This window comes from Ipomoea triloba, chromosome 10 (assembly GCF_003576645.1).
Source record: "Ipomoea triloba cultivar NCNSP0323 chromosome 10, ASM357664v1".
Lineage (NCBI taxonomy): Eukaryota > Viridiplantae > Streptophyta > Magnoliopsida > Solanales > Convolvulaceae > Ipomoea > Ipomoea triloba.
Window position 1 is genome coordinate 27,903,032 of NC_044925.1, and position 20,785 is coordinate 27,923,816.

The 20,785-nt window shown below is 35.2% G+C and overlaps 6 protein-coding genes across 6 annotated transcripts; 3 read left to right on the forward strand and 3 right to left on the reverse strand.

The window, feature by feature from the left end:
• Positions 1-1,394: 1,394 nt before the first annotated feature.
• On the forward strand, positions 1,395-2,142 carry LOC116032772 (pathogenesis-related leaf protein 4-like). The gene has a single exon (XM_031275485.1). It carries the CDS (start codon positions 1,437-1,439, stop codon positions 1,938-1,940), a length of 504 nt encoding a protein of 167 aa, XP_031131345.1. The 5' UTR covers positions 1,395-1,436; the 3' UTR covers positions 1,941-2,142.
• Positions 2,143-5,211: 3,069 nt separating this feature from the next.
• LOC116031729 (pathogenesis-related protein PR-1 type-like) lies at positions 5,212-5,974 on the forward strand. Its single transcript, XM_031274018.1, has one exon. The coding sequence runs from the start codon at positions 5,257-5,259 to the stop codon at positions 5,764-5,766; it is 510 nt and encodes a 169-aa protein (XP_031129878.1). The 5' UTR covers positions 5,212-5,256; the 3' UTR covers positions 5,767-5,974.
• A 3,499-nt stretch (positions 5,975-9,473) lies between these two features.
• On the reverse strand, positions 9,474-10,167 carry LOC116031436 (basic form of pathogenesis-related protein 1-like). Its single transcript, XM_031273646.1, has one exon. The coding sequence runs from the start codon at positions 10,136-10,138 to the stop codon at positions 9,662-9,664; it is 477 nt and encodes a 158-aa protein (XP_031129506.1). The 5' UTR covers positions 10,139-10,167; the 3' UTR covers positions 9,474-9,661.
• Positions 10,168-12,129: 1,962 nt separating this feature from the next.
• LOC116032815 (basic form of pathogenesis-related protein 1-like) lies at positions 12,130-12,852 on the reverse strand. Its single transcript, XM_031275533.1, has one exon. The coding sequence runs from the start codon at positions 12,833-12,835 to the stop codon at positions 12,356-12,358; it is 480 nt and encodes a 159-aa protein (XP_031131393.1). The 5' UTR covers positions 12,836-12,852; the 3' UTR covers positions 12,130-12,355.
• A 2,458-nt stretch (positions 12,853-15,310) lies between these two features.
• LOC116032891 (pathogenesis-related protein 1C-like) lies at positions 15,311-16,015 on the forward strand. Its single transcript, XM_031275631.1, has one exon. It carries the CDS (start codon positions 15,311-15,313, stop codon positions 15,812-15,814), a length of 504 nt encoding a protein of 167 aa, XP_031131491.1. The 3' UTR covers positions 15,815-16,015.
• A 2,709-nt stretch (positions 16,016-18,724) lies between these two features.
• LOC116031668 lies at positions 18,725-20,703 on the reverse strand. The gene is made up of 2 exons (XM_031273932.1): positions 20,008-20,703; positions 18,725-19,708 (listed from the first exon to the last, which is right to left on the reverse strand). The coding sequence occupies exons 1-2, from the start codon at positions 20,607-20,609 to the stop codon at positions 19,003-19,005; spliced, it is 1,308 nt and encodes a 435-aa protein (XP_031129792.1). The 5' UTR covers positions 20,610-20,703; the 3' UTR covers positions 18,725-19,002.
• Positions 20,704-20,785: the final 82 nt, after the last annotated feature.

Genomic DNA, 20,785 nt, shown 5'->3' on the forward strand with positions numbered 1-20,785 from the left:
CCTAACCCATGGTGGCATGGAGACATGGAGTTAACTAGTTAAAGTAGTACCTTCAAAAAAGGAAAAAAAAAAAAAATAGTTAAAGTGGCATTGGAGATTAATTAAGACATCGATTATAAATTAAATGATATTCTGTAATTAAAGAGTATAAATTACGAGAAGGTTCTACGACGGCCTGAATTATCTTCTGATCGAAATTCAGATCATCCTTCATATGCTTATTATTACATAGATTTTTTTTTTTTAAATACTATTGGACAACTTTGTCATTAAAAAAAAAAAAGAAAAAAAAAAGAATTGTTCGGTTTAAACATATATGAATGGTAATTGGAAACCAATACTTAGCAATTTGTAATGAGTTTTGATAAATAAAAAGATTCGTAAAAATGTAATGCTACGTACATACCCTTAAAATATAATCTAAATGACATGGTAATCTTATACTAATATAATAAGAATCAAATTAAATGATCATCACTTGATTTATATTTTAAGACAACAAACTAAAAATTAATAATTTGTCTGTTATTGAGACTTATGTTATTTGTTTAAGTTTATACTTTCTTTCCATTGTTATATTTTTATAATCCCAGTTATCCCCATATTAGAACCAAGTGGCACCATAGTCTATATTTTATGTGAAAAATTATATATATAAAAATTGAGTTGGATATATTTGACTTGCAAATCATGCTAACATAGGCGGATATGCAATTGGGGATTGTTAAAGCTATGATGACAAATAGGTTAGTTGCATTGTTGTTGTTTGTACTGTTGATTGCAATGCAAGCATGCACCATCCAAGTCAATGATCAATATAGTTGAAGATGGCATGCATGCACCATGACCAAATTTGATGAGTATAGAACTATAGATATATAATCCACCATTTCTGTGATCGAATTTTTGCTCTTTTTGTAATAGCGGCCTATTGACCAGCCTTCTCGATTAGTTTTAGCTGATAAGTTATATATGAGTAATTTAGACTGATTTATTTCTTTGTGATCCTTTGCCGACTAGGGTTACAAGGCGAACTTCACTCATAGCACACCTTCGAATAGAGACGATATGGCGACACAAGTTTCATCTAGCTTAAATAATAAAGGTTTCAGGTTTCAGCCTCGAATTCCTTGAACAAATATGATTAGTCTTGGTCCTAATGAACCGATCAACACAATCCCTGGTCAAAAAAATAAGAGAGTTTTTTTAATACCATTGGAAAATTAATTAAACTTCAACTAATCAAGAAATTAAACGAGGGAAACTAACCTTTAAAAAAAAAACAAGTTGAAAATTTTTTACTACAAAATATTTAATAACAACAACAACAACATTTGTAGCTCCTATATATACCCTTAACCCTTGAAGCCAAACTTCATCCCTTCATCTCTTTTATATCAGTAATTTCACTATTCAAGAATTGAAGGAAAAAAAAAATGGGGTTTTCAAAAATTACACTTTTCATTGCATGCATGCTTGTGTTTTCGATGTCTCTGTGCTGTAACGCTCAGAACTCCCCACAAGACTTCCTGGACGCGCACAACGCCGCACGCGCCGCCGTGGGCGTGGGGCCCATGACGTGGGACGTCACGGTGGCAGGGTATGCTCTGAACTACGCCAACAAGAGGGCCGCCGACTGCAGCCTCACCCACTCCAACAGCTTCCAGTTCGGCTACGGCGAAAACATCGCCGCCGGTGGCGGCCCCTTGACGGGGAAATCCGCGGTGGCCATGTGGGACGCCGAGAAGAAATACTATCACCACGCCAGCAATTCTTGCAGCGCGCCGGCGGGGCAGTCGTGCGGGCACTACACGCAGGTGGTTTGGAGAAAGTCGGTGAAGCTCGGATGCGCTAGGGTTAAGTGCACTAACGGTGCTGGACACTTTGTTACCTGCAACTATTCCCCTCCGGGTAACTTTAATAACGAGAGGCCTTACTAAAGTTATTTGTAACTCTATGTGTGTGATTTTCTTGAAATAAGTTGTCATACATGCATGCATATATCATATATATCCATGCATGCAATATTAATAAATCACGAGTTTGAATGTAACGCATCTACATACATGTTTTTGCATGTAGCTTATGTATGTATCTATGTCAATTTTTATGTATAAATAAAAAGTATAAATATTGTGTGAATGTGTGATACATAATTTTTTTTTTTTTTTGCTTCGAGAAAGGGATTATAATTCTTATATATATATATATATATATATATATATATATATATATATATATATATATAAAATTAAGAGTTTGATTTTTGTCAGTATTTTTTTTATTGTGATTAATACGTGAGGTTAATAAGTAAGTTGACTTATTATTGGAGCCGAAGGCAGGTACGTACGAGATGTGATGTGTAGACTAAAGGAGTGGAAAGTATGTAGAAAATTATATGGATAATGGATTACCTTTCATAGTTCAAATTATCATATTCTATAAAGCTTTTATATTATCAAAAATTTGCGAGATCGATGTAATGAATCGAAAAAAATTATAAAATGTTTTCAAGATGGATCTCAATTGATTTTTAAAACTCTCATATTGTTGGATACGAAACGAGCATATATAATTCCAGTGTTGCCAGGAGGATCAATTAGAAAATTATATGGATAATGGATTACCTTTCGTAGTTCAAATTATCACATGCTAGCTCCTATAATCCTATAATTCAATTAATGTGGGTTTAATTCATATTAAAAGATAATTAAGAATGGTTGAATATGTGTATTTTCAAACTTATTCGACGTCATGCAAACGTATACTAGTGTATCAAGAAACCAGAATATAGCCATCATTTCCCTAACATCTTAAGCCATTGTAAGTACACCTTACCAGTCATTTGCATGCGTAATTGCGTATGTAGAAGATACATATTGCAGTCATCATTTACAACCAAAGAAATTGGAATAATGAAATTGTACTGTTAATGATAGGTTAGCTAAAGAAATAATAGGTGACTGGAATTTTCATCTAAGATTTAGGGTGTGTTTGATTCACACATGAGAATCGAAATTGGAATCGGAATGAGCATCAAATGCTTCCTAATCGTAATGGGTTTTAGTGAAAGTGTTTTGGGAATTTGGGTGTGTTTGGTTCGCACATGGGAATCGGAATCGGAATTGGTATCAAATACTTGCATTGGTAATGGTAATGAGTTTTTGTGAAAGTATTTTGCATGTTTAGTAGTTGGTGCAATGAGAATGATTATAATTAATAGTTGGGGAAACGGAATGAAACCCTTATTTTATTAAGGAATGTGTACATTTTGCAATTAATGTAGTAGTCAAAACCCACAATAGTATTCTAAAAACCTATCAACCAAACAATAGCAATGCCTTTTATACCCATTCCTGATAGGTAAACCTGTCAACCATACACACCCTTTGCATGTTTGGTAGTAAGGTGGAATGAGAATTATTATTAATTGTTTGGGGCCCGGAAACAACTGAGGAGTAAGGGAATGAAACCCTTATTTTATTAGGCAATGAGTTTTGCAATTAAGGATTAATCAAAATTACACAGAGTAGTATTCTAAAAACCTATCAATCAAATAATAAAAATAACTTTGATATCCATTCCCAATAACTAAACATGTTAACCAAACACATCTTTAATAGTTTTGTTACATCTTCTCTGAAGTCCATCTACATATATTTAATTAATTACTGCATGCCCTGCTGGATGGGTAATAAGGAAAGAAGTTGAAAATGTTATGTTTACTGTTTACATGGTCCAACTTGTTACTACAAATTATTTACTAGAAATGGTGAAGGACTACGGAAGGATGCATTGAAAAAACCAAATTGTCCTTAAAAATTAGAGGTCCTCATTCATATTCATCAATAGTTTGGCTAACGTGGACTAAAATCGATCAATTTATTTAAAGTAATCGTGAATGAAATTTTCCGTATGCAACTAATAGTTGAACACATTTTTTATAAATAAAAAATAAAAAAAATGCACATGTTACTATAATGCAATGATTCAATTAATGTGGGTTTAATTCATTTTAAAAGATAAGAAGAGTTGAATATGTGTACATTCAAACTTATTTGACGTCATGCAAAAGTATACTAGTGTATCAAGAAACCAGAATGGGCGTCATTTCCATAACATCATATGTCATTGTACATTTAAACAACAAATTTAAAGAGTTCACATCTACTCGAAATACGATATATCGTAGTATATCATAGAATTGTGAGGTATATTAGGCACTGGTTCACCTACTCTTAGGCACTAGGTGTTGGTCCTTCAACAATTTTGTCGGCTTATGATGTAGGGATCCTAGAGGGGAGGGATTTTGCCTTTTGACGGTAGAGGATCAACGTGTGTGTCTTAATCATTATAAATATCTGAACAATTTAGCTTGTTTACTAACGGAAACTGTTTTCTGTTTTCATTCTTTGATTTGTTTTCCATTAACTAAAAATGTATCCGAACTAATAACATAGTTCACCTAAAATTTAGTTTAGATAATATTAATATTTTTTGAGCTAATATTTAAAATATTTTTAGATATTATGTATAGAGATATATAACTTTTACATTGAATTCTAATATAGTAATGTAGTCATATCGTAATGCAAGTTTGGTTCGAATATCGGATATTAAAATCAATTGAGTTTAATCAAAATATAAAAGAAAACCATAATGAATGTAATCATAATAATGAATAAAAATGTAAATAGATAATGGTGAGGATTTGGTTACAGTGAAATATATCAAAATAGATTTTAGATTATCCTATTTTCCATTTAGAAAACAGTTTTTATTTGTTTTGTAACTGAAAAATTGTTTTTTGTTTTTAAAATGAAAAACTGTACTAGTAAACATGTTTTATATTATTTTCTGTCCTCCAAGTGAAGAACTAGAGTAATTCTCCATATTGCAGTCATTTACAGCCAAGGAAGCACGAATAATGAAAATTGTTAATTATAATAGATTAGATAGATAGATAAATAGATGACAGGAAATTTTATCCAAGATTTAATAGTTTTGGTCCATCCTCTCTAAACTCCATCCACATACAGTTAATTTACAATTGTCTAGCTAGCTATGAATAGATTTGTAGGTATTTATGGCTAAATTTGAATTTTCAACATTTTTTTTTATAGAAAATTGAATTTTCAACATAAAACAAAAAAACTATCTGTAATCTGTTTCTATATATACAGTTGAAAGCAATGCAAATCCTTCATCACTTCACATTCATCAATCTTTACTTTTCCGGTATAGAGAAACCCAAATATGGTGTTTTCAAAAGTGTCGTCGTTTTGGCTTGCATGCATATGCATATCCATGTTTGTGGGTATGATAACTCCTTCTTGTAATGCCCAGAATTCCCCTCAAGATTACCTCGCCGTTCACAACGCCGCTCGCCAAGCCGTCGGGGTCGGGCCGATGACGTGGGACAACGCCGTGGCGAAGGCTGCCCAAGACTACGCTAACACGCGGGTCGGAGATTGCAGAATGGTCCACTCCGGTGACCGGCGGTACGGCGAAAACCTAGCGTGGGGAAGCGGGGACTTCATGACCGGGCGGAGGGCGGTGGAGCTGTGGGTTGCCGAGAAGCAGGACTACGACTACGGCACCAATACTTGCCGGCCGGGGAAGGTGTGTGGGCACTACACGCAGGTGGTTTGGAGGAAGTCGGTGAAATTGGGGTGTGCTAGGGTTCAGTGCAGAAACAATTTGGGATACTTGGTTGTCTGCAACTATTCTCCTCCCGGCAATTATGTCGGAGAGAGACCATACTGATCTGATCAGCTAATTAACAGTCATGTAAACTCTAAGCAGTTATGCATGCATGCTTGAGCAATATATAATAATAAACACCATGTACGTGTATATACATGGAGAAAATAAGGCCTAGGATAGCAGTGTATCTAGACTTCAATGTCGTTATTTGCTAGCCAAAAGTGTGTGTTCTTGTTATCAATATAATATAATTTTCTACTTTGAATTATAGCCTCTCTTATCTCTACAGAAACAAAAACATCTTTTGGGCAAAGTGAGGGATTCTTTGGGCACAAAGCAAAGGTCTAATCCCTTTGTGCGGTTGACTTACCATGATTTACATCCTCTCAGATGTTTTGTTGAGTCGGGCGTGGGGGCCTTGAGATTGGGGATTTAACCTTTTGGGAGAAAAAAACAAAAAACATATTTTGTTCCTTTATTGTGTATACTAGTTTTATACGCGCATTGCGCGAATGAGTTAATGCCCAATGTTTATATTTAAATAAATATTTGAAAGTATATCAATGCAAGATTATATATGAGAAGTTTATACATGGGTAATTGAATGTCGAATTTTTTTTATTTAAATATCTAACTCAAAGTATATGAATCCAAGATAATATAGAAAATTCATTATAATTATTACTAATATAAAATAAATGTTTGCAACCTTGTAAAATCGATAGTCTAAATATTTGGTCTAAAAATGATAGTCTAAATAAATACTATTTTTAATTTGAATTTTTCTAAGTGTTCTTAATTCTCTTTTGAGTAACATTGTCATTGTCTTCATCTTTACTATTTGTTCTCTTCCTTTTTTGTTGGTAGTGTGTTATTTGCAATTCGTTTATTGTTGGTAGCATAGATGACAACGTCATGCAATGAGATTATGGTATAGAAGCTATGGACTTTCCTTTAGGTGTTCTGCTTGGAGTTCATTTGGTTCAACCATTATTGTTGAATGAGTTATTGTGGATAAAGAAATTTCTAGTTTAAGAAAAAAGATTAAATAAATTAATAAAATTTTGAAAATTTAAAATATTATGTAGGCTATGTTTGGCAAACCTAGCTGAAAGCTGAAAAGTAACTGAAAACTGAAAAGCTATAAGCTATAAATATCAAACTGAAATTACAACCAAACATAATGAAAAGAAAATGTCAAAAGGGTTTTAATTGAGCGGGGTAAAGGAGGATGTTATTTATTTAAAATAATAAGGATAAAGATGGAAAAAAAGTTAAAAAGCTACTAGCTTATTTTAAGTTACTAGCTTATTTTGATAACATTACCAAACAGAGCTTATACCTTATTAGTAGCTTAAAATAAGCTATAAACTCCTAAATAAGCTCTGCCAAACAGAGTCATTCCAAAGATATTAAAAGCTAGTTTCTCGCTTCAATTTGCTTGATAATGGGTTATTTGAGTACTTTCATTGTCAACAAATCCCCCAAGTAGTTAATATGATTTGTTTCAAACTATTCTTTTTTATGTTTTTTCATGGTATTAAAGAAATACATATGTATCATTTTTTTGTGTAACTACTAATTTATTTAATTCAATAAGAGTAAAATAGAGTGATTCCGCTTCAATTTGTTAGGTTATTATTTGAGTACTCTCTTTGTCAACCAATCCCCAAGTAGTTAATATAATTAGCTTCAAATTATTTTAATTTTTTTTCATAGTATTAATAAAATACTTGGTAAATAAATATATAACATTATTTTGTACTATAACTTTGATATTTAATTACAAAATATTGTAAAAATAAGATAATGGACAATGTAATGAATATCAATTGATAAATTTGAATGTAAAGAATCTTTGCATGAGAGAAAATAAAGACAATACAACTAATGAAATTATTTCTCTTATTTAATTTAATTTTTTGATAATAAATAATTTTTTCAAATAAATGTATTGTAGACACATAATTCTAAATTAAAGAAATACATTTTTGTTTTGAAAACAATTAAAGAAATACATATGTATCATTTTTTGTTGTAGCTACTAATTTATTTAATTTAATAAGAGTAAAATAGAGTGAGAAACTTAATTATGTCAAATTTGATTGAGATGAGGTTCGAACCTAAGACCTTTCTTATAAAAATTAATGGGTAAGTTAAAAGTTAACGGAATGTTAACGGAGAATAGAATATTTAACGGAAAACTTAACGGATAATCATAAAAGATTAAATAAAAGATTAAATAATTTGACCTCCATTTTTTCATTCATTTAATGGATTATATACCAGTTGATTATAGGTTCATGCATGTAATATTTATTATTATTATTATGGCTATAATTTAATTAGATCAATAGAGGCTATATATACGAAGTATTTGTCTATATTGATTAGTATAGATTAATATAGGGTACAACCCGTTTAGATATTGATATATAGGTGAAGTGGTACTTAAGTTTGAATTATTCTTTTTAGTTTAAAAACAACAAAGAGTAAACAGATGCTTCTACTGAGACTCGAACCCACTACCTTCTATATGAGAATGTACACCGAGTGTCACTTGACCACAAGGCCTTCGGCGTCAAATATATATTTAAACTAGTGTTTGAATATTTTAATGAGATTATTTTAAAAGATGCTACGTACTACACCACTATAAAATAATCTTATGACTCAAAATTAAATTTTTTTACTCTTCTTAATGAAATGGGAAGGGAAAACCCCAGGGCGCTCTTTCTTTGATCCACAACCACGAGAAGAATCTTGGCCTTCCATAATTCCATTGGATCTAAAACATGGAGACAAGTAGGCTTCCAATTAACTTCAATTCACGAATTAGGGTGTGTTTGGTTCGCACATGAAAATCAGAATCGGAATGGGTATTAAATATATACTTGGTAATTATAATAAGTTTTGGTGAAAATATTTAGCATGTTTGGTAATTTGGTGGAATAGGAATGATTATTAATAGTTGGGGAAGAAAGGAGGAAGGGAAATGAAACTCTAATTTAATAAGGGTACAGGTTTTCTCATTAATGGTCTATTTCAAACCCATAGTAGCATTCACAAAACCTATCAACCAAACACTAACAATCACTTTTATACCCATTTCTTATGCCTAAGCCCACCAACCAAACACACGCTTACTTTTTTTTATGACCCGAAAATTCACACACACTGCACTATTTGATGGTGTGTATTAGAGGTTAAACTTGAAACAGTATGGTTACTTATTCTGACAAATTCTTGGCTAGATTTTTCCCAACAATATAATTAATAGGCGACAGAAATTTATTCGCAAATTATATGGTGGACCATGGTCCACAATGCATTGTGGACCGTGGTCATGGTTGATACTGCAATTGTGTTGAACGGATACTGCACTTGTGTTGAAAAGATACTGTGGTTGTGTTGAAAGGAAACTACAGTTACGCGGAACAGAGGACGTTCATCCATTCAACACAATTACAGTATCCATTCAACACAACTATAGTATCCGTTCAACACAACTGCAGTGAGTATCAGTTCAACACAACTGCATTTACAGACGGATGGAATGGCCTCTGTTCCGCGCAACTGCAGTTTCCTTTCAACACAACTGCAGTATCTATTCAACACAACTGCAGTATCAGTTCAGCACAACTGCAGTATCAGTCATGACCTATGGTCCACGGTATAACAACTGAAATTTATTTGGTAGATTTTTTATTTCCTTTTTTTGAAAACACACATACTGACTCTTGTGCTTCAATAGGTTAAAAAAGTAGTTATGAACAGATACTCCATTGTAATAGAGTTAGTAATATTAAAAAAAAAATAAAAAAATACATTGTTTGATAAACAAAAACATACATTTAGTGAGAGAAATATCTTTTAACAACACGCTTAGTATGGAGCACATGCTTCGATGCATGCCCAACTGGGTGCTTCAAATGCTTCAAATATGTTCGAACAGTTAGTAGGGGCGCTCTTGGTCGTTGCCAGCGGGATAATAAAGGCAGGCAATGAGCCGCCACCCATTAATGCACCGAGCTCTTGCACAACCCAGACGGGTTGAGCTCCCCCACACCACCTGAGTGTAGCGCCGGCACTCCTCGCCGCCGTCGACGCAAGTATTGGAGTCGTAGTCGTAGTTAGCCTTCTGATCCACCCACATCTTCACCGCGCCGGCGGCATCGAGGTCGGGGTACGCCTTCGCCAAGTTCACGCCGTAAGACCCGCCGTCGTAGATCAGGTCGCAGTCGACGGGGGATAATGCACGGGCGTATCCCTGCGCGTAGGACTCCAAGTCTTCGTCCCACGCCAAGAACGTAACGTTGACATTGTATCTGGCGTCGTTGTGGGGGTTTACGTAGTCGTAAGCGGCGTACTGGGCGCCGGAGAGATGAAACGTCGACATGGCTATGGTGATCATGAAGAAAAGTAGACCCATTTTGGTTTAAGCTATTTAAGGTTGATAGATTGAATACTAGATTTTGGGTTTTGTGTCAAAGTGGGAAATGGAGGGAGGTATATATAGTAGAATTTGTGTTGTGTGTTAATGTATTGGATAATTCCTTGCCTAACCGGGAATGAATTTCCGAGGGATTAATAATTAAGGTTTGACAAATTTTACATTGCATGGTCTATATATACGTAGATGCATCCATGCAAGAAATTGGATGTGCATTGGCCCACAATTAATAGGATTTTAACGTTAGAGCATCCTCAATGATTGTAGTTTTTGAGAAATTTGTGCAGATATGATTTGGAAAGAGAATCCAGAGGGAAAAGAAAAGAACCCGGAAAAAGTCATTAACGAGCCCAGAGGGCATGCATTTGAAGCACCCAGTTGGGCACGCTTCACGCAATTTGCAAGAACCAGAGAATTTGGTGTGTGGGTCCCACAAGTTTGTCAAAAATCAAGTGTTTGTAGGAAAGTTTTTTTTTTCCTAAAGTTACTTTTCTCCACATAAAGTTACTTTTCTAAAAAAATCTACCCAAAATCTATAGATGGGGATGCCCTTACATATTTTGGCATGTGATAGTGGTGATTAAGATTTAGGATTGTCACGATGTTGCATGTTTTAATACCAAGCCAAATACTTTCCATATGGTGAAAAGTCATAGCTAGTAATAAAGTCACAGTTTTACTTAGTTATATTTGCACTATAATTATCATAAGGTTTCGATAGATACTGTACTTGGCTTTCAAAATCAATATATGTCCAACAACTATAAACAATGTAAATTAATAAAGAGATCAGTTTGAAATGAGCTTGTTAATAATCGATATCTATTTGAGAAAAAAAAATGTGACACAGATTTTCATACAAAATTATTTAATAGTTTTGATCCATCCTCAACCTTGGCAAATTCTATCTACATGCATTATACAGGTAATTTATTGGCCTGGCTAATTATGCAAAGAAGATATATTTAAGATAATCATGATTTAATTGACATCTGTACAATTGGCTATAAATAGGTTAGGCTTATTTTTATGGCTAAATTTGAAAAAAAAAAAACAACAAATTATAATATCGATGAGAATTGAGATGGCTTGGTCTATTTCACCTTAACCGATACCTTAAAACCTATAAGGGTTGCCACCCTTTTCAACCTTGGTAAAGTCCATCTTGAATTGATACAATAAAGTGATAAACTTGGGATATGATGCATGTACGTACTAGCTTAGGGTTGGGTGCAACAACATTAATGCATGATATTTTGAGGTTACGTCTTATAAATAATTTATTCCTAATATTGATTCATATAATAAAGTTTGTAATTCCATACGGTACTCACCAGGATGATTAGTGATGTATAAAGGTGGAATAATTATGGGGTGAAATTAGACCATTTTGTGAAAAGTACTAATGTCATTATCTTCTTTTAGTTTTTTTTTTTTTTTTTTTTTTTTGGTTCCGTCAATATCCACAAAAAGGCAAATGTACTTTCCACTTTTTTTTTAAAAGAAAAAAAGAAAAAAATAGTTAAGATGGTAATAGTATTGAGAAGAAGGCAAGAATAGTCAATTTTATTACTTCACATATTTTTTTAAAATTTTTATTTTATTAAATATTAATGTTCACCTTGTCTTCAGATGTCATGTAGTCCACATGGGAGGTCATGAGATCGAGCCAGACATTTCATTTCACGGACATAATTATTTTCCCATGACAAACTTAGCTAAGTTTTTCCAACAATATAATTATTAGTGAGTGAAAAACGTGTATGTTATATTTTTAGACTCACTTAATTTCATGCATGAACAATTTAATGATTGTTAATTTCTTTCTTTGGTAGATCATTTACAAGGAAAATTTAAAAAGGTGCGATTTATGATGAGATTGTTAATATGGATCGGAGTAATAGATTAGCCAGAGTGCATATATGTAGATGTAGAGATCATTAATCAATAGGGACAGAATTTTTTTTGAAAACACACACATAATACTATAATAGATTACTAAAACATTGTTTGCCAAACAAAAACACACACATATATATATATATAGTGACAGAAATATAATATCTTTTAACAACACACTTAGTATATTTTCTTATATGGTTCATACACATCACTTATTCCGTCTTATTCTTTTATTTATTTTGCATGCTTTTATATATATATATATATATATATATAATTTAATTAAAGATATTCTTAGTAGGGGCTCTGGCCGGAGACATTGCCGGCGGGATCATAGTTGCAGCAAATGAGCCACCACCCGTTATTGCACTGAGCTCTTCCACAACCGAGACGGACGGAGCTCCTCCACACCACCTGAGTGTAGTGGCCGCACGGCCCGCCGACGCAAGAATTGGAGTTGTGGTCGTAGTTAGCCTTCTCATCCACCCACAACTTCACGGCGCCGGCGGCGTCGAGGTCAGGGTACGCCTTGGCCAAGTTCTCGCCGTATGGCCCGCCAGAGTGGATCAGTTCGCAGTCGCCGGATAATTTTTCGGCGTAGCTCTGCGCGGTGGACGCCAATTTGTCGTCCCATGTCATGTGGGGAACCCCGACCTCGTCCCTGGCGGCGTTGTGGGGGTTCAGGTAGTCGGCCGGGTTCTGGGCGCCGGAAAGATGAAACATGGCTATGATCGTGAAGGAAAGGAGAGCTAATGGGAATTTCGAGAGACCCATCTTGGTTTAAGCTTGAATACTAGAATTTGTGTTGTGTATCAAAGTAGGAAATGGAGGGAGGTATATATAGAAGAATTGGACCATGGGTCATGGCTGATACTGTAGTAGTGTTGAACTGCAGTTGCGCTGAACAAAGATCATTTCATTGGTATGGAACTGCAGTTGTGTTCAACAGATACTGTAGTTGTGTTGAACGGATGAACGGCCTCTTGTTACGCACAACTGCAGTTTCCTTTCAACACTACCGCAGTATTTGTTCAACACAACTGCAGTGTCAATTCAACATAACTGCAGTATCAGCCATGATCATGGTTCACAATGCATTGTAAACTATGGTACACAGTATAATTTGCGTTAATGTATTGGATAATTCCTTGCCTAACCGGGAATGAATTTCCGAGGAATCAACAATTAAGGTTGACAAATTTTACATTGCAAGTACGGTCTATATGTACTATACGTAGATGCATGCATGCACGAAATTGGATGTGCATTGGCCCACATTTCATAGGATTTTAACGTTATATCCTCCAACGGACTTACATATTTTGGCATGTGATCGATAGTGGTGATTAAGATTTAGGATTGCATTGTCATGATCTTGCATGTACGGATGCATGCTTTAATACGAAATCAAACACTTACCATTTGGTGAAAAGCCATAGGTAACTAGTAATAAAGTTACAATTTTATTTCGTTATGTTTGCACTATAATTATCATAAGGTTTCGATGGATACTGTACTCGGTTTTCAAAGTCTATATATGTCCAACAGCTGTAGACAATGCAAATGAATTAAGAGATCAGATTGAAATGAGCTTGTTAATAGGTTTGGCGAATTTTAAGATATATTTAAGATAATCATGACTTGACATCTCTACAATTGGCTATTTTAGGCTGATTTTTATAACAAAATTTGAAAAAACAAAGACAAAAAATATTGTTCGGATGAGATGGCGTGCTCTGTTTTACTTTAATCGAAACCTTAAAACAATTGCCACTTTTTTCAACCTTGGGATTCATGTGTTTTAAGATAATCATGATTTTTAACATTTGTACAATTAGCTATATAAATAGGTTAGGCTGATTTTGAAAAAAAAAAATAAAAAATATTACGAATGAGATGACGTGGTCTATTTTATCTTAATCGATACCTTAAAATCTATAAGGGTTGCCACCAGCTTTTCAACCTTGGTAAAATCCATCTATCTTGAATTGATATATACAATAATGAACTTGGGATGCATGTGCTAGGGTTGGGTGCAACAACATTAATGCATGATATTTTGAGATTAATGTTGCTTTTACAACTGCGCTACAACCTTTTCAGCCGGTTAATACTATCGTAAAAATTAGAGGAAATATACAAGCGCAATAGAGAATTATTATATTTGTATTCAAAATTTGATCTCTCTTTATAATGTGATCCCAAGGGGATATTTATAGAAGAATGATTAGCCTATATTATGGAATACTTAACAAATATAGTTTAGTAAGGTAATTTTGGAGCTTCCTAACTGACATAGAAGTTACCAAATCCCTTTTTTAGTGAGTATCCCCGAATTTCGCGCAGGTTTCCTGAATTTGCTCAGTAGCGCACCCGATCGATCGTGCCACGTGAGTTACTGGACCCGGGCGACATATTCACTGATACTAGGTAGTCAGCGGGCTCCTGATACCGGTCTTCTCGGGTCGGGTGTCCTAGTCGATATATCAATCACTAGTCCCTCACTTTCTCGAACTCTCGAAAGACATGAGTGCACATAGTCACCCAAAGCACAACACCCCATTCTATTGTCATCTGTTTCACATGTTTGTCTTGTGTTTTTTTTTTTTTTTTGAAAACATGTTTGTCTTGTTAAATTAAAGCACCAAACAATTATCAAAACAATCAATTTGTTAATATTTTTAATAATAATAACAATAATTTATTATTTAAATAAAATAATTTAATAATATAGAAACTCATGTGTTGCGGTTGACTTACCTATTTGGACGGGAATTTAGAATTTTGCTCAGACTAATTTTCCTCTTAATTATTGATATTTATGAGGATTTGAATTGTTGATTATATGCATAAATTTAAGGTGTTAATTTATAATCATTGATTACTTATTTACCTAAAATCTTTTATCAAAATTAAATACAATGCATATAAAATACTCAACAAAAGCAATTATAAAAGTTGAAAAGTGTATTATTTATAATCATTTATAAAATCTTCGATATGATGAAATAGTAGACAAATGTTGAAAAGTGTACATACACTTGTACATGAAATAGGTTAGGCTGGTTTTAATAGCTAAATTTGAAATTTCAACATGAAATTAAATATGGGCTCAAATTTATTATCATATATAGTTATTTAAAAGAATCTTTGTTTCTATAAAGCAATGCCATTCTTCATCACTTCCCATCATCTCCGCCATTCATCAATCCTTTGATCCACTATATATATTGAGAGAGAAGACAAGAAATGGGGTTTTCAAAAGTGCCGTTTTTGTTTGCTACATGCATGTTTTTTATGGCGATGAATCTTTCTTGTGACGCCCAGAATTCCGAAAAAGAGTACCTCGATGCTCACAACGCCGCACGCGCCGCCGTGGGCGTCCCGCCGCTGAAATGGGACAAGGAGGTGGCGGCGTTTGCCCAAAGCTACGCTAAGGAGAGGTCCGGCGATTGCAAACTGATACACTCCGGCAACCGGCGGTACGGGGAAAACTTAGCTTGGGGAAACGGGGCGTTCGTGACGGGGGCGTTTGCGGTGGGGCTGTGGGTTGACGAGAAGAAGTATTATAATTACACCACCAATTATTGCAACGCGCCGCCGGGGAAGGAGTGTGGGCACTACACTCAGGTGGTTTGGAGGAACTCGGCGACGGTGGGGTGTGATAGGGTTCAGTGCAGCAATAATACGGGGTATTTTGTTACCTGCAACTATTATCCTCCGGGCAATTATTTTGGTCAACGGCCGTACTAAAATAAGAGGATTCAATAATCCCTACCATTTTAGTTTTTACCTAAAAATCGATTTAACTGTCGATATTATTAATAAGAGGATTCAACAATCCCTAGTATTCCCTACTATGTTAGTTCTTACCTAAAGGTCTAACCGTCATATTGAAATAACATGCTTAGCTTGTAAGAATCATGCATGGTTAATTTGCAAGCCAAAAGTGTACTTTCTTGTAATCAAGATATATAATTTTTTTTAGAGTTAATATCACCTCGGGTACATCCTTGACTATTGGTGTTTACTTCATTAATTAGGTTCTTGTTTAAAATTTTACTAAATTAAATTCTGTGAATAATCAAAATACCAATTGGGGTCCCCTAGACTATTAACATTTACTTAATTATTAGGTCTTTTGTTTAAAATTTTATTAAATTAAATCTATTGAGTAATTGAACGTTACTTAAATAGGTTTTCTGTTTACCATTTATGTTTGTGAATCGTCAAACCCATAGGTAAACTTGTCTTTTATACTAGCTATAATTGAAGCACGAGTAGCAACAACACATACTACCATGATTATGGCAGACCGCCTGGGGTCGACTAATGGTGGAGTGAGGAGGTGTACCGCGAAGGGGTGAAGGGGGCTACGGAAGATGGGTGAAGGGGCATATGACGGAGGAGTGATGGAGTCGTATACGGCAAAGAGGTGAGGGGCAGATACCTCGGGTCAATTACCTTCTCATGGCAGTATGTGTTGATATCATTCTTGGCTTCAATTATGACTAGAGGAAAAGACAAGTTAACCCTTAGATTTGACGGTTCACAAATAAAAAATGGTAACGAATGACCTATTTAAGCTAGGTTATAACACTTTTACTCGGTAGATTTAATTTAATAAAATGTTGAACAAATGATCTAATTTAGTTCATGTTAATAGTGGATGGGCCACAACTACTATTTTGATTACTCAAGAAATTTAATTTAGTAAAATATAAATAGAAGACCAAATAAAATAAATGTGAAACCTAGTTGATATTAACTCATTTCTTTACTTCGAACACTGTACTATAAAATCTCTTTAGGATTGACATTTACTGGTCAAGTTTTTTAGTCAATCCACCAAAATGATGGGCTAAACAAACCAATTAAATAATATGATGTTGTTTCTATGTAAGATCAAGTTTGTCAATTCAGTGTCATTGTGCACTTTACAGTTTACACAATGTTGAGATCTCATAAATGGGCCCCCAAGCCTGAGAACAGATTAGGCCTAGCACAACCCATGATATGTTGATAGCTCTGAGCATCTGGTCCATATCCAAACAATCTCAATTTTTATTTTCCTATTATTTAAAATATAATAAGTATAATAATAATAGTTACAAATAGATTCAAATTTTTTTAGTAGTATTACTAACTCTATTACAGTGTAGTATCTGTTCATTTATACTTTTCAAATCTATTAAAGCATAAAGAGAGTTAATATCACATCCACTGAAACTCAATCTCATATTCTCCCAAATGGAAGAATCAATACATATTATCTCAACAGAAGTTGTTTGAAAAATGAATTCAGAAATAAACGCTATGAATTATATATATGTGGTGAACATTGATTTTGAGTGTGGAAGCTTAGTAGTAGCTTTATATCTTTTCCGTCGTCACGGTGGCAAAGACATGTGCGATATGGCGAAAGCAGATCAAACCAGACAAGATGCCACGTAATGCTGTCAGCCTTATGATTTACTTCATGACTTGATACACACGTGTACCTTTCATGTCTCACTGGATTCCATTCATCCTTTTCTTATCAATTCTACACTCTTTTCAAGAAATACTACTACTCTACTACGGACCAATTCCTTAATCCTTAATGCATTCACTATACTGTATTTTGTCCTGTTTCCTTATTTTATAGTATGCCATAATATTTTCAATTTAAATTTTTATAATATTTTTTAATGAAGATATACATTAAAAATAAAAAAAATAAAAAAAGACATTTAGCATTCATATTTTTAGCTAAGGATCACTCGGCTCAGAAAATCATTTGAAAGAACTCTTTCCAGCTCCTCTGGTGATAAGCTAAGGGATCGATTAGTGGATTTGTTCCGTTCTCTTTATAATATTTAAGTTATTATTAGTGTATAAAGTTTATATATTTATAAATTATATTAAAAGATATCTATGCATGAAAAACTGAATGTAAAGATTCTAATAAAGTTTATGTTAAAGAAAGAGAAATAAATTCAACTAATAAATAATAAACACAACAAAAAATTAAATAGGAAAAATAATTAAGAATGATAATTGTCCATGGACTTGACGAGCAACCTTATTCATAGCCTCAACAATAGCAAAATTGAAAGAACAAAGACAACGACAACTAATTTGTGAGCCCCATTTGGATTGAAGACGAGGATGAGATGTCACATGTATTTGCTTATTTCTCATAGCATTATATTACTATTTGTAAGAATAATAATATTGGACTTATTCCTTACAAATCAAATGATATATAAATTATTTTTATTAATATAGAATAGTAAACATGTTTTCAAAAAAAAAGAATAGTAAACATCGAGTATATCACCCACATAATATATCTCGAATACGTAAGTGGAAGCAAAAGAGAGATAAAATTGGTGAGTCTCCTTTCTTCAAATTAATCGACACATACATAGAGAAAGTAAATATAAAAGTATGACATTAACTATTTTAACCCATATTTTATTTGTACGACCAACGAAATTGTGTGTGGGAGAAAATATAACAAATAGTTTTGTTGAAGTTTTTAATTTAATCAAAGTTTTGTCAGATCCAAAACCACCTGATGCGGTGCCTAATGTATGCCAACCTAGACATACCTACTTTGGATTCTCACACATAACCGACAAACTCCAAGAACAAAACATTGGATTCCACGTCATACCATTCCTCGAACAAAACTCCATTTAATTTTGTTTATATTAAAAAAACCATTATTTGTACAAATCATAGGGAATATAACCACGCACAAAAATGAATTTAAAAAAAAAAAAAAACTGTAGAGCACTGTACACTCTAGTGACAAAATAGAAATAATAAAGGGAAAAAAAAAAAAAAAAAGCCAGGTAAGATGTGCTGTCAGTTGGTTAATTAGTTAAACCGTCGTCCGAGGTTTACCCTTCGCGGGAAGGAAAGTAGGAAACTCGACCCGACCCGGATACTCGTCATTCTTGATCCGATTGCCTCAGTTCTTTCCGGAGCTTTTGAGAGAATGACCGGCAAGCGTCGACGCTAAGATCCATGGCGGCGGATAAAGCCACGAAGGCGGCGGCGTCCTCGGCGCAGGTCACGTGCTGCACCCCGATTTCCACCTCCGGCTTGCAGCATTTCCCGTCGCCGCCGACGGTGGACGACATAACGAATCCGCCGTAGAAGGGGCAGGCCCACGACCCGGATCCGGGGGCGGATCCGAGGTCAGACCCGGACCCCAAGCTAAAGTCAAAGCTGCTATTGGGACTGGTCAACGGGGTAGCTCCATTAGCGATATCTATGCTGAACTTTCCGCCATTTTTCAGGCAGATTGAAGATTTCACCAGCGTTATCGTGTCCGTGGCGCCGTCCGGGATGAGCTCAAACCGGAACCCGATGGAATCTCCGGCGGAACACTCCCGCCAAGCCTCAAGGCGGCCCCAGGGCTTCCAAGTGCCGTCGCCGGGCCGGAGAATGAGCCAGGCCCCAGGGTTTGACCGGCTCACCCTATCACTCCCCGGCGAGGGCACAAATGGGGTCACCATTGATGCCGCCGCCACAGGCGAACCAGAAAGATCATGGATGGTGATGGACCATCCTTTTCGCTCTTTAACAGCCTTTTCTTTACCCTCAGATCCACTAAAGCATTTCCTTGATGTGCTCGATTCTGAAAATGAAGATCTGAAAGACAAGAACAAAAAAGAATTTTATTGATTAATCAAATGAATGAGTTTAATTTCATGATAGTGACAGAAACAAAAGACAAGTAGACCAGTTCAGATTTTTTTAAACCCAGGTGATGACATAATCATATCAATTTCAACAATTCTAAACACTAATATAATAATGACGATTCATTCAATTCCTTCTACGGAAGAAATTACTATTCGGAAAAGCAATCCATCTCCAAACGAAATGTAAAATTTGTTAAATTTGTAACAAGCAAAACAACAAACATGTGGAGTGCAACTTGAACTAACCTGGATCTCAGGGCCCTATCTCCGCAGTTTCTAAAACTGAATTTACAGGAGAAAACCGGCTGCTTAACATTCCCGTTGACCTGAAACACTTGCGGACTACACTCGGGCTCCCCGTCAAACTGGAAAACAAATCTCGGGTCGGGTTCCGCCTTCACGTTCAGGTGGAGCATCGCCGCAGAACCCGGAACAGAAACCCAACCCGACTGAAACACAAAACCCCTACTAGCACTCACACTAGTTGCCAATCCCTTCAAATCCAGCGCCACCACCACGCTCCCCAATCGCTTCCCGCCCTTCAAACACGAAACGCCATTGTTCTCGGCATAAACCTCAACGCTCAAAACGCACGATTTCCCTTTCGCGCTCAACCGCTCCAGAATCCTCTCGAGCTCCGCCTTTTTCAAGTTGTAACAGGCGTGAATCCTACTCTCGATCACTCCATCGGCCTTTTGGATCACCGGCACCGTCGAGTACTGCGTGGAGAACCTGCCGGTCAGCCTGATCTTACAGTAAAAAGAAGCCGACGACGAGGGTTTCGCCTCCGCCGGGAACGTCAGTGCTAAGTTTCCGATATTGATTCGCACAAAAGGACACGGATCCATGAGGCGTCCGTAAAAAACGATAAATTGTGTGCGCCAAGAAACGAAGGGTATATATATAGTAAACGGGTGCAGTAATTTTGTGGGCCCAATGGGTTAAGGATGCATGGGCGTGCGTGCGGAATGAGTATGGTGAGCCAGCTACACAGCCCTACCAATACTTATACCATGAATCCGGT